General features: G+C 39.4%; 1 protein-coding gene across 1 annotated transcript in view; it reads left to right on the top strand.

Moving 5' to 3' along the window:
- The window catches only part of Mvb12 (multivesicular body subunit 12-like Mvb12), a 125,616-nt gene that overhangs the window by 53,290 nt on the left and 58,904 nt on the right, over positions 1-13,422 (top strand). Inside the window, exons 5-6 of the mRNA XM_067137356.2 lie at positions 12,670-12,762; positions 13,073-13,302. Of these exons, the coding sequence (XP_066993457.1) occupies positions 12,670-12,762; positions 13,073-13,302 (323 nt within the window). The remainder of the gene's footprint in view (positions 1-12,669; positions 12,763-13,072; positions 13,303-13,422) is intronic.

Below are 13,422 nucleotides of genomic sequence, written 5' to 3' on the forward strand. Positions count from 1 at the left end.
AGCTAAAGTAGTAGAGAAGAGAGATCCTTCCTTAATGCTTGCCATGGACCCACCAACCCGCCGTTATAAGTATTCTTACTTGTATAGAAAACTTAAACAAGACTTTATCATTTTCTGTATTCCTATCGGTTGGAGCAGTTTCTTATTGTCTCTGATAGAGCTCACATATTTGTGACTACAGGGCTGTCACATTGTGTAAAAATAAGAAAACCTCATAGTTTGAAAGTATCATGACTTGTGGCCATGTATTGGTGACGTGAATATATTAAGTACAGGAGTGAAATTCACCAATCCAGACCAGTGGACTTGTCTCTAGCCAATACTGTCAGGATACTAAACGCCTGTGGGCCACTTTGCGGCTCTAACCTGGGGGCTTACGCCTCCAGACTCTTTGCTTGTCCCCAGACAACTGTCTAATCTATCCAGACCAACGGTCTTGTCACTGATCAATTGTCTAACAAAAGCAGATTAATGGTCTTGACACTGGCCACACCGGAGTTTACAGCCTTATGTAGTGTGTTATGATGTTGTGCGAATCGTGCCATGTCGGATTCCTAACCTTTCTTCTGCACCCCTGTTAGTAAAGTTTTACCAGCTGTTTTTCTGGCAGAGGTGAAGATAGCATTTATTGAACAAGTGAATCATGCTGCTCTTGTGAATGCTCTATAGTATGAATGTAAGGAGATCTTGTTCTTCATTGGATTAGTGTGATGATGAGTACGTTCATGTACCCTTCTCTTTGTCCTCCTCCTTCCAGTCACATGAATTGTCATAAATATGTTTTATTACTATGGCCAGTGACAGGATTAAAGGTCCCTGAGATTTGGATGCACAAATGGCCTGTCTATATCACAACCAGTCGGCATCTGTTCCACTTTGCTGTTCATGCTGTACAAACCACAGTATGTTTATTTAAATGAAAATCCACAGCCGGTTTCCAGTCATTTAACTGGGTCAAGAATGAATTGCATGAAGCTCCCATCTAGCAGTGAGGATACGAATTGTGGCAGCTGCCAAAGCCTGTTGCACTCCTCTGGGGCAATGATTAATGACTGAGAGATGAAATGAAAGGATATTGGAGATTGTTGCTGGAATGAAAGATGACAGGGAAAACTGGAGTAACTGGAGAAGAAGCTGTCCCACCTCCACTTTGTCCAGCACAAATCTCACATGGAGTGACTGGGATTTGAACCGCGGAACCCAGCGATGAGAGGCTGCCACTTGAGCCACAGAGGCTCTGTTTATTTAAATAATAACCATAATGCTGTAATAAAGTTATCATTGTGTATTTATGAGGATGCCTTTATAATGAATGAGCCAGTAGTACAATATGAAGGATTTCATTGACAGACCAGAGAATACCGGATGCCACAAGAAATAGTACAAACGTAAATGTTGATACTGAACGGTAATATATATTTACAGCAACTTTATTTGTGACTCTCAGTGCTGCACATGTTGCTATTATTGAAACACAAAAACAAAGGTTATTTCTTTGACAAATGTTGGTGCAAGTGTAATGGCCTAGTATAACTTGGAAACAATTCTCTAAACCCATGGGTAAATAGTGGAAATATCAAGCTCAGTTATTATTACTACTTGTGAGGTGTGCCTATGAAGTTATTTACATCATCATTATTATTATTATTTACGTAGTTATGTACGAATTTTATTTGGTATAAATCATGGTCGTATCATTTATTATTTGTGTGTCTTGTGTAACAAAACATGGTAGGTTATGTCACGATACATCTGCTGTATGTATATACATAAGAGTTTATTTAATGTAAGAACGCGTAATTAATAGTATATAATTTTTTATTACCTGTAAAAAATCCAATGTAATGTTGTGCAACACAGGGTAATAATCTAGAACAACACACCATTGTCACGAGAGTTTCAACAGAACATTCTATTAATTTGTACATAGGTTATTGGAGACTCGAGAAGACTCGAGAAAAACATGTTGGGTCATACTTTTCTAGAAGCCTGGCCAGGCAGGGTATATAAAGAGACAGTCGTGGGTAGTGGAGTTAAGTTTTTAGCGAGACTTGCTAGTGAAAGTCGTTAGTCAAGTGAACTCATGTCGTGATTTTGTTGTGTTGGTAGTTGGTTGACACATGCTGATGTGGCAGTCTTCTTCTTCTTCTTCTCCTCCTTTTCCTTTGAGTCGGTTCAAGATGGCAGTTCATTAGGGAGAGAGAGTGTGAGTGTGTGAGAGAGTGAGTGAGTGAGAGAGAGAGAGAGAGAGAGAGAGAGTGTGTGAGTGTGTGTGTGTGTGTGTGTGTGTGTGAGTGTGAGTGTGTGAGTGAGTGAGTGAGAGAGATTTGTAAGCAAAATAGTGTACACAGTTGACAGTATCTCTCGTGTGTGTGCCTTTAAAGTTACGACAATGTTCGTTAATGAAGTATGAAACCATACTTCCTTACTGAAACACAAAGCCAAAGTTCATTTCTGGAACAAAATTTCACTACCAAAACACGAAACCAATGTTCATTTTTGGAGCAAAAGTTCATTACTGGAACACACAACCAACGTTCATTCCTTGAAAATTACATCCAGCATATGGCTTCCATCAGCAGCGATGCACTTTTGCATATATTCGCAAAAGCACCTCATGACATTCTGAAGCATTTTTGAAGGAATGGCCTCAATCTCCTCCTGGATTGAATCTTACAACTCTACAATAGTGTGGAAACGATGTGGTAAAATATTGTCCTTCGTATAACCCCACATGAAAAAATCAGGGCCTGATAGATCGGGAGATCGCACCGGCCTTGTTATATCTCCAAATTGTGAGATTAATCGATATGGAAAAAGGTTTAAAGATAAAAATTTCATTGTTCCGTATTGAAATTATTGATGTTAAAAATTAAATAACTGGAGGTTCAACCTATTCAATACTCAAAAGAAAGAAACGTAGCAGTCACATTTCTATTTAAATGGGACCGGTTTCGACCTTAGTCTAGGTCATCATCAGCCATAAAAAACATGTAAAATGTTTAAGAATGTTGGAGGTCAGTTTTTCACTGTTAGGCACAAAGACACGACATCACATTCTGTTCTGCACAAAGTCACAACATTAACAATCAACTTGTGAAGATCAAAAAGGCTTGAATTCGCAGACGAACAGATCTGTAGATGAAAGCCGCCAGCTCCCGGTGACTACGTGGCACACTCAAGGTCACGCACTGCGGCCAAACACCAAAGCAGAGTGGAGAACGTTTCGAAGGTCCAGAACCTGTCACGGCTGCGGGAAGCCAAGTACGTATATAAAAATGTACGATGCCAATTAGTATAACCGAATGAGCACCCGTACTCAAGCTAAGAGATCTTTTTTTTTATATACGTACTTGGCTTCCCGCAGCCGTGACAGGTTCTGGACCTTCGAAACGTTCTCCACTCTGCTTTGGTGTTTGGCCGCAGTGCGTGACCTTGAGTGTGCCACGTAGTCACCGGGAGCTGGCGGCTTTCATCTACAGATCTGTTCGTCTGCGAATTCAAGCCTTTTTGATCTTCACAAGTTGATTGTTAATGTTGTGACTTTGTGCAGAACAGAATGTGATGTCGTGTCTTTGTGCCTAACAGTGAAAAACTGACCTCCAACATTCTTAAACATTTTACATGTTTTTTATGGCTGATGATGACCTAGACTAAGGTCGAAACCGGTCCCATTTAAATAGAAATGTGACTGCTACGTTTCTTTCTTTTGAGTATTGAATAGGTTGAACCTCCAGTTATTTAATTTTTAACACATGGAAAAAGGTGACACAGTGTACCCATCGAGGTATTGGGCCTTGGCCTCATCATGTTGAAACCATGTGTGTTTTACCGTGGTGAATTGAAATCCATTTGAGGGTTTTATGTTGATTACAATTAAGGAGCTATCTGACGGTGAGATGGCGGCCACGGTCTTGAAAGCCAAGAATAATGGCTGAGAGGATCCGCCGTGCTGACCACACAACACCTCGTAATCTGCAGGCCTTCAGGCTGAGCAGCGGTCGCTTGGTAGGCCATGGCCCTTCGGGCCTGTTGCGCCATGGGGTTTGGTTTCGTTTGAGGGTTTTATGTGACTGAGTGTAATTTTATTGTGTGTATAATAAGTTATTGCGATTCACCTACGATTATTAAGAGAAGCACCTAAGTGATAATACCCCCTAAATAATTACGTAAAGACGGTTAGGATTTCTTCAGTGTGTGCGGACATAAAATTTTAAGCTACTCATTTCTCGTGAATGAAATAAAAGTCGCCCATTATTAAAATCGCAAGTGTAGTCTGGTTATACTCAAGTTATTTGATTCTGAACTTATAAGCGTTTCTACTTTGTTGATGGCCTCATGATCATCTGTTGATGCAACGTAAATTTATTTTTGTGTGTTTCTGTTTGGTCGCTTTCATTGAGTTCTATCTGCACCATATTGAGGGAAGATTTTTCTTGCACCGCGACGGGCGACCAGTCTTTCTTGAACAGAGTTCAACTCTTTTCTTAGTCACCCTCTTTTTCTTCTTTTCACATCTCTACTATCAGACGACCAAGTAACTCATTTTTTTGGCGATAGGGCGTCTACTCTTTCCTCTAACTAGCTACATGCCGGCGTTCAAGAAAATCTCCGCCTAGCTACGCTATACAACTCGGGGATTAAATTATATCAAAAAAATTTATATTTTTAAGTGAATCCGACTGAGAAACACGCCTCTTATTTTTAAGTACATTTGTATGTCTATCGGGTCATTAAATCAAAATATAACCAATTTTAAGTTCAGTTATTCATCTCCCCTCAAGAAATTAACTTAAAATTAACCTTCTAATTTATAAATAATAATAAGCTCAATTCTTAACTAACTTTATTCAAAATCATTTCATAAAGTAGGGTAAGTTAAATTCCTAGCTCATCAATATTTTGTACACAGCAGCATTTCATTCAAAGTATTAAACAAAATTATTGTTCTGAAATTATCTTTCTCATATCCTTCAATTCAAATTCATCAGTCATTTTTTTACAATCATCCATGTCTCATCCTCATATATATAAAATAATTTCTTTCCTATATTTATTTTCTGCAGAATTAAATTATTTATGGAAAATCTCCTGATACCAATATAATGGTCCGTTATTGGACATTATAAATTTTCCAGCTAAATCATTCTTGGTTGCCTGTATTTCGCCCTCGTATGCTAAATTGGGCTCATCAGTTAGTACTTAGCACACCTACCAAGACGCAAGGCTAGTGCATACCATGGAGGCCACTGCATAGGCTACTTGAAGCCACCAGCAGTGCCAATGCACTATGAGAGACTATGTCTCACTTCCAAAAATTGATGCCTGCCTGGCCATCAGATGATATAGATGTTGATTCCCATAGGAAACATGAAATATTAGTCCTGAATGAGTAAATTTATAATACCAATATAATGGTCCATTATTGGACATTATAAATTTTGTAGAGCTTACGTCAGTAGGAAGTTTAGTAATAAATTATCATATGTCTTTATGTGCATGTACAATGAAACAGGTTTGGGTTGCGTGTTTTGAGCGAATAAATTTAAAATCTTCTTTAGGTTTGCTCAGGGTCAAGTTGTCTGGGTTTGATGTCTCATTAACTAAAGTGAGAATGTTACCTTCTTCATAACTGCGATCTGTTGGACTGTGTCAGATTATTTACTTGCTGTCTTAGTCAAGGCCTATAAAAGACAAGGACCACGAAGGGTGTAAAAATGAAAGACTCGCTAGGCCTCCATACGTAATACTTTTGCGGTCAGAAAAGAACAGAGTTGACAGAGGAAAGTCAGATGGGATAGATGAAAGTGAGGAACCAGCACAAGTAATTGGAAGCAATGCCTGGACTCAGTTAACGGCAACGTGATCACCAACCCAAGCTCCCAAGTTCGGAGCCCCTCTGGGACCCCTTTTAGTCGCCTCTTACAACAGGCAGGGATACCATGGGTGTTACTCTACCACCTCCATCCACAGAGGGATGACTATGATAAGGGAATTTATTAATTTAGATGAATTTAGACTTTTGTTACTTAGTCCATACCAATGCTGAGCATTGCTGACATGGAAATATTGTTCAGTTGTATTAACTGGCGATGGCTTTTGTCATGATAGTCTTAAGGTGTAAAAACGCATAGTCATTGGTCCATATTGACACAAAAAATTGTGAAGATGATTATAAAAATGAGAAAAATCGTAAAGGAACGATCGCTTGAAGATTAAGGCAAGAGGGAGTCGTGAAAGAAACATTAGATGCCCTATTATCACATAGTCGGGAGAAAACTAAATGTGAACGCTTGCAATATCGAAAGCTCATAAAACTGATCAACAATAACATTACATTGACCATTGTTTGTTGTGATGTGCTTTCTCTCTTCTGCTGCCACTCATCTCCGATAGCTGCATACCAAGTATAACAGCCTGCCTGAACATTGGCGGGAAGTAGCTGGGGAACTAGATAACTTTCTTCCTTAGTATGCCATTCCTCTGGTTCATAAATTTTCTGATACTACTGGTAACTAACACACTGGTTCATCTTCGTATTCCAGCTATTCGATCCATACTCTGAAGCGATGATTCTAATTAGCAGCGTGCACACCAATGGAATAACGGCAGAGGCGTGTTCACGGCTGTCTGTGGCCTGATCATTGCAGCTTTGGAACTTTGGACTGTTAAATTGGCAGCGTAGTACTGATGTAGTTGGTCCGTTATTGGACATTATAAATTTTCCAGCTAACTCATTCCTGGTTGCCAGAGTTTCGCGCCAGTGCACTACACTAAATTGGGCTTATCAGTTGGTAAATAGCACACCCACCAAGACGCATGGCTAGTGCATACCGTGGCTTGGTGGGTGTGCTATTTACCAACTGATGAGCCCAATTTAGCACACTGGGGCAAAATGCTGGCAACCAGGAATGAGTTATCAGGAAAATTTATAATATCCAATAACGGACCAACTACATTGGTATTATAAATTTACTCATTCGGGACAAATATTTCAGGTTCCCTATGGGAACCAACATCTATGTCAGCGTAGTACTGTTCATTAAGTGAGAAAATGTACGTTTGTTCATTTCATTATTTCATATGATAACATTGCTTTTAATTGTGACATTTCTGCTGAGGTCATTGCAATGACCTATGTTGATTTCAGGTGGGAAAACCACAAAGACAGTCTTTCTGAGGATGTAAAAAAGGCATGTGGAGAGCGCCTGCCATTACAATGAAAACTTCCCAACTCGATAGTGACTGGCTGTAGCAAGTGGGCCTACCATCAACATGAAAAGTCCCCAGCTTGATTGTGACTGATAGTAAGCAAAAGGGCCTGCCATTACAACGAAAATTCCCTAACCCAGTCTTCACATGAGAAAAGTCATATGGTGACTTCCCCATTGCGTTTCTGGAGTAACGTTAAAAGCTATGCAATTTAATACAATCTTCCCCACAATATGTACAGTACTTAACCTAGAATTCTGTATACAATGTAGAACTCTGTAGCGAAGCATGGGTACATCAGCTACATAAAAATGATAAGAGTAAATAACTGGAATCAGGGTAAAGACTTTGTGCTTGATGTTATACTGTATAGAGTAATAAATAAATTACAGCATCGTGATCTACTGCAAAAAACAAGACCTCAACAATGTTATGAGATAGACAGCAGGCAATGGTATAATAGTAAACGAGGTGAGAAGTCAGGTTGTGAGTTTCATCAAGTGGAAAGGTCCTCTGTTTTAATTACTGTGTTGATGGGGTGAAAGTACCTCATGGGGATCACTGTAAGCATCTAGGTGTTAATATAGGGAAAGATCTTCATTGGTATATTCACATAAACAGAATTGTAATTAAAAATTACAGAACTCTTCTTATGATTGAGATAATTTAGAGTTTGTAGTAATGACTTCTATAGACTTAGAAAAGGCATACAACAGCATTGCCAGATCAAAAATTGGGAAAAGCCTGACACACAGGGGCATTGGCAAGGAACTAATAACAATGATAAAAGCAATATATGATAATTGTTACAGCTGTGTGAAAATAAAGTAGGAATTCAAGAGGACAAATTGAGGCAAATATTCATTCATAGGAGGGGGAGTACGCAATTGGAATAAATTGCAGAGGAAAATGTTCAATAAAATGTATAGGAAAAAGCTTGGTAAACAAATGATAGGGTATCTGCCCCCTGGGCAACTGCCCCAAAATACAGATCATTAATGATGATTGATTTGAGAACAGAATGGTTTGGAATTGACAATGGGCTGAAGCAAGGAAGTGTGTTGTCACCTTTACAGTTCATAATGGTGATGGATGACATCGTAAAGGCATCAATGGAGGATTATAGAGTGGAAAGAATGAATGTTTAAAAAAATGTGTATATATATATATACCGGGCGAGTTGGCCGTGCGTGTAGAGGCGCGCGGCTGTGAGCTTGCATCCGGGAGATAGTAGGTTCGAATCCCACTATCGGCAGCCCTGAAAATGGTTTTCCGTGATTTCCCATTTTCACACCAGGCAAATGCTGGGGCTGTACCTTAATTAAGGCCACGGCCGCTTCCTTCCAACTCCTTGGCCTTTCCTATCCCATCGTCGCCATAAGACCTATCTGTGTCGGTGCGACGTAAAGCCCCTAGCAAAAAAAAAAATGTATATGTAATGTTGTTTGCGGGTGATGTTATCTGGGGAGAAGATGAGGAGGTACAACAACAGCTGAATAGGAGGATTGAACAATGTTAATTGTGGATCAACATGGAGAAGAGCAAGACAAAGGTGATGAGTAGACGAAGTAAAGAAGGAAAAGGAGCTATCAAATTTGCAGGCAAGAAGCTGGCAATAGTAGAAAACTTCAAATACTTGGTACGTGAACTGACAGAAATTGGAAGACTGGCTATAGAAATTAATAGAAGGATACTGCTGGGGAGTGGCTTTTACCCCCAGGTAATATGGAAGAAAAATGTACCATTGAAGGCTAAAGAAGTAATGTACAAGGGATATTACTTACCTATAGTGACATATGCAGCAGAAATCTTGACAACGGCTCAGAGAGATGAGAGCGTACAGGGTGCTGAAATGGAATTTCAGAGGAGTATGGTACAGAAGATGAGGAGGGATGCAGTGAGAAATGACGACATACAAAAAGAGCCAAATGTGCAAAAATTAAATGACAACTGGAACAGAACAAATTGAGGTGGTTTGGACACATCAAGCAGATGAAAAAAGAAAGACTGCAGGACAGGCACTGAAAAGACAGATGACAGGGAAGAGAGGGAAAGGAGACCAAGATTACGATGGATGGACTCTGTGAAGAGCAGCATAGGACAACGGAACCTGGACTGGAACACATTGTTGGAGAGACAGGATGAAGTGGAGAGGAACCATATTTGCCCCCACCTGGTGTCAGCTGGTAAAGGGGAATCGGTGATGAGTTGGGCCTGGATTTTTTTGTAATATCACAGTGTGAAATATGTACATAAAGTGTAATGAATATCAGGGAAGTATTAATGCATTAAACTTTAAAAAATTTGCGTATTCATTTTTATTATGACTTAAGGTTATGATATGAGACAATAAAATTGTTTTAATTACCTCCGTATTTTAGGACGAAGTTATCGTTGTTGCTTTAGATAATTTACATAGTCTACTCTTTTCTAATTTTTACAGTAAGTTACTTATTAAATAAAGAGATTAAGAGCATAATCAAAATAACTCAGATATATAAAAAGAAAGTTATGCACAATAAACTGCGAAATGTATGTCCAACTCTGTCCTCTTTCTCCATGGGGGTTGTGTATGAAGTGAGTTGAATCTTGTTGCGAGTTACTATAACCGGATGCCGTTCCTGATGTCATCAGAGAAGTTAACTTGGCCCAAGCCATGGAACCATTCTGTACTTCATCTTGGTGGACCAAATGCCAGACTATGGAACTGTTTTGTTGTCTCACTTAACTACGTAATTCAACTTTTCCTCAAGAGATGGCAGAGTGAGTTGCATTTGTGATTTGTGTAGGGACTCTTCTTCTCCATTGTTATATCCTCTTTGTTAATATATATCAATAGTGTGCTACGTAATATTAGTTTGAAGTGGGCTATCTCTAGACTTTGAGATTCGCTTATTAAAATGTTGGCTGCCAGTAAACAACTGAAAGTGACTGATGTATAACCCCTTTTAGAAAGTAATGATGATTAGGAATATAATTTTTTCAGCAAAATTAGTAGTAGTTGTAGTAGTAATAGTGTGAGTAATGCTCCTGATGAACAAATAGATGTGGAAATCAAAGAGGAAGTGCAAGGAGATGACAGTGTTGCATCTCAGCAGGCAGACTGAGTATGGACCCATGATGATAATAAAATAAAAATGTATTTAATGTATTCCTTGTTCCGTGGTTTGTGGTGTGAATGCCATTTGTTTTCATGTATATTTAAATCTTTAATGCTCTTGTAAGTAAGAAATTTCTCATCATTCCCAGCTCCAATGCAGTTTCAATCCAACAAATATGCAGGGCTCATTGGGTTAATAAGGTGAAATGAATGGTGTGATATTTGATAGTATAAAGGGATGGTAAGAAACCCAATGCTGGCACATAGCCTACTCCTGTCAAATAGCATCATTGGGTCTGCTCAAGGCTTAACATCTCCATCCGACAAACAAATCACCATTAGTAGCGTCATATGCCCTCACTCCATTTGAGCACTGCAGAGAGGCTTGAAATTGGATCCAGGCTTTTGGCATGCGATCTAGTGATTAGAAATTGTATACCACCACATCTGCCGGCCAACATTCTGATTGTGAAACATTTTTTGACCAATGGCACTTGAACCAACTAACCACGGTGTCAGAAAATACAGACTAGGTGCCTTAACAATCAAGGCACCAGGCATGCTGCACTGTAAATTGCAGAGTATTTTACACAATTTATTGTTGTAGCTAATTTCCTATTGTCCTTATGCCCTTAAAGTGGAAAAAAAAATGTAATAAAGTTAATATCGCTTATATGTATAAAAATGGTACATTCTTCACATATGTAAATATGTTTAATATTACTAAGAACATGTACAAATACTATATATAAAATGCAGCCCAAGTACGAAGCATGTTTTCTAAGTAAGTACTGTTTTTAAATATGGCTGCTGCAGCGCTTGATAACGAGCCAGGCGGTCCTTAACCATCACGCGCTGCTCTGTATCGACCACAGAGGTCGTCGGTTCGAGCAGGTGCTGCGTTGACATGGATAACTGAAATCCTGGCCCATGTTTCCTAGCCTCTATCAACCTAGCTCCATACCAACGGCCCTTTTCAGGGCCAAATAAACAAATCAGTCTGTGAAAAATACTCGTATTAAGTGTACAACCTTACCACATCCCAGGCAACTGGCTTAAAAATGTATTTGCATGGGACTTGAACCTTCTAACACTGAAGCATGGTCAACTATCACACATCCTACCGCGCACTAGGCATGTGAGCTACTGTGACACTTGACCTTTGGTGCCCACTTCCCAGCCTATACTGGCCACAGATCATTATCTCCACATCCTCGTCCAACCCAGCACCATACCCAATGCAATGATACATATGGTCTTTTACAGGATTAAATAAATCAGTCCTTAGAAGCCGTCAAGTATGCAACCTTACCACATCCCATGCAGTTGGCTGTTAAAAAAAAAAATCTTATGTAGGATTCAAACCTCCTAACTCGCGCACTGTCCACTATCACATATCTCCCCGCCCGCTTGCCCTGTGAGCTACTGTGACACTTGACCTACAGCGCCCACTTCCCAGCCTATACAGTACTTTGCTCCCGGTCTGTGCATCTACCTCCTGTTTTAAAGTGCGCGTGTTCTGCATATCTGTACTCGTTTTACGGGTTCATTCAAGGTACCCGTAAAGAATTAATAGTGGTGCTCACGATTCCTGCTGTCTTCTAGTCCGTAAACACACATCTCGTTATATTACCCTGGTTTAGGGAGAGGAAAAAAACAAAGAAACAATGTTAGGATCGCAAGGGGCTGGTGGACCGCCCGGTATAATGAAACTAGGAACTGATGACAGAGAACGGTAGTTATATAGATGAGGCATTGCCTTTACAAATTGATGATGATGATGATGATGATGATGAGTAATGATGTAATGGAGAAGGCATATAAGTCTCTGGTCAGACCACAATTAGAGTATGGGTCCCTCACTAGGATTACTTGATTCAAGAACTGGAAAAGAACCAAAGAAAAGCAGCATGATTTGTTCTGGGTGATTTCCGACAAAAGAATAGTGTTGCAAACTTTGGGCTGGGAAGACTTGGGAGAAAGGATACGAGCTGCTTGACTAAGCAGCATGTTCGAAACTGTCACTGGAGATGTGGCGTGGAATCACATTAGTAAGTTTGAGTGGTGTTTTTAAAAGTAGGAAAGATCACATTACGAAGATAAAGTTGGAATTCAAGAGGACTAATCGGGGCAAATATTTATTTATGGGAAGAGGAGTTAGGGATTGGAATAATGTACCAAATAATCCAACTTCTTTGAAATTATTGTAGAAAAGACTGGATAAGCAACTGATAGGGAATCTGCCTCATGGGCTACAGCCCTAAATGCATATCAGTGGTGATTGATGATTGACCATATTTGTTTTATTGTGATTCCTTTCAACTAGCTGAATGTCTAATATTCATTATCTTCCATAGGGAAATTAACGGGATGACCATCTGCTTCAAATGTAAGAAAAATTCAGTGGAGAGTGAAACAAAACCTCTTTCTCCTAGTCAACTTTCATATAGGTAAGAATTCATGTTCCATGTTCTCTTTCTCTCTCTCTCTCTCTCAGCAATGTTTTGATAGTACTACCACCTGTATAACATCTTTAATATTTTCTGAAAGAAATTACTAGAATCATTTCACTTTTTCCCCAAGTACTGTGTAACTTAAGTAGAAAAAGTATGGCAAATATAATGCTGAATGACATGTTTTCTATTGCACTGAGCTGTATAAAAATTTTCAGAACCTTATTTCTTTCTGTCCTGAAAATACTTTTGTATGGATGATCATTATCAGTGCGTATAATAGAGACGTTCTTTTCATTCCTTCCAGTTTGAACCCATATCCTAATGCAGCTCCACCTGTACCTGCTAGATTGCCACCCCAGCCACCATCTCAGCTCTCAAAACCGTTAGCTAATGGTGTGGCATATCCCCTTACACCAGCAGATACATCACCCCATGAGTATGAACGCCTTCTGGAGCTCCGACCATCAAGGCCAGCACCTAAACCTCCAGGAAGTGGTTCTCCAGCAAGATATGCCACAATAGCTGTTCATCATGGTATGTTTTATTAAAAATATTATTCGAAACATTTTTCCTTGATCTGTGAATAAATAGCCAAATATTACATTATATATTTTCTCTACTTTTTCTGAAATTTGAAACTAGAAGTTCATTATT

This window comes from Anabrus simplex, chromosome 1 (genome assembly GCF_040414725.1).
Source record: "Anabrus simplex isolate iqAnaSimp1 chromosome 1, ASM4041472v1, whole genome shotgun sequence".
Classification (NCBI taxonomy): Eukaryota; Metazoa; Arthropoda; class Insecta; order Orthoptera; family Tettigoniidae; genus Anabrus; species Anabrus simplex.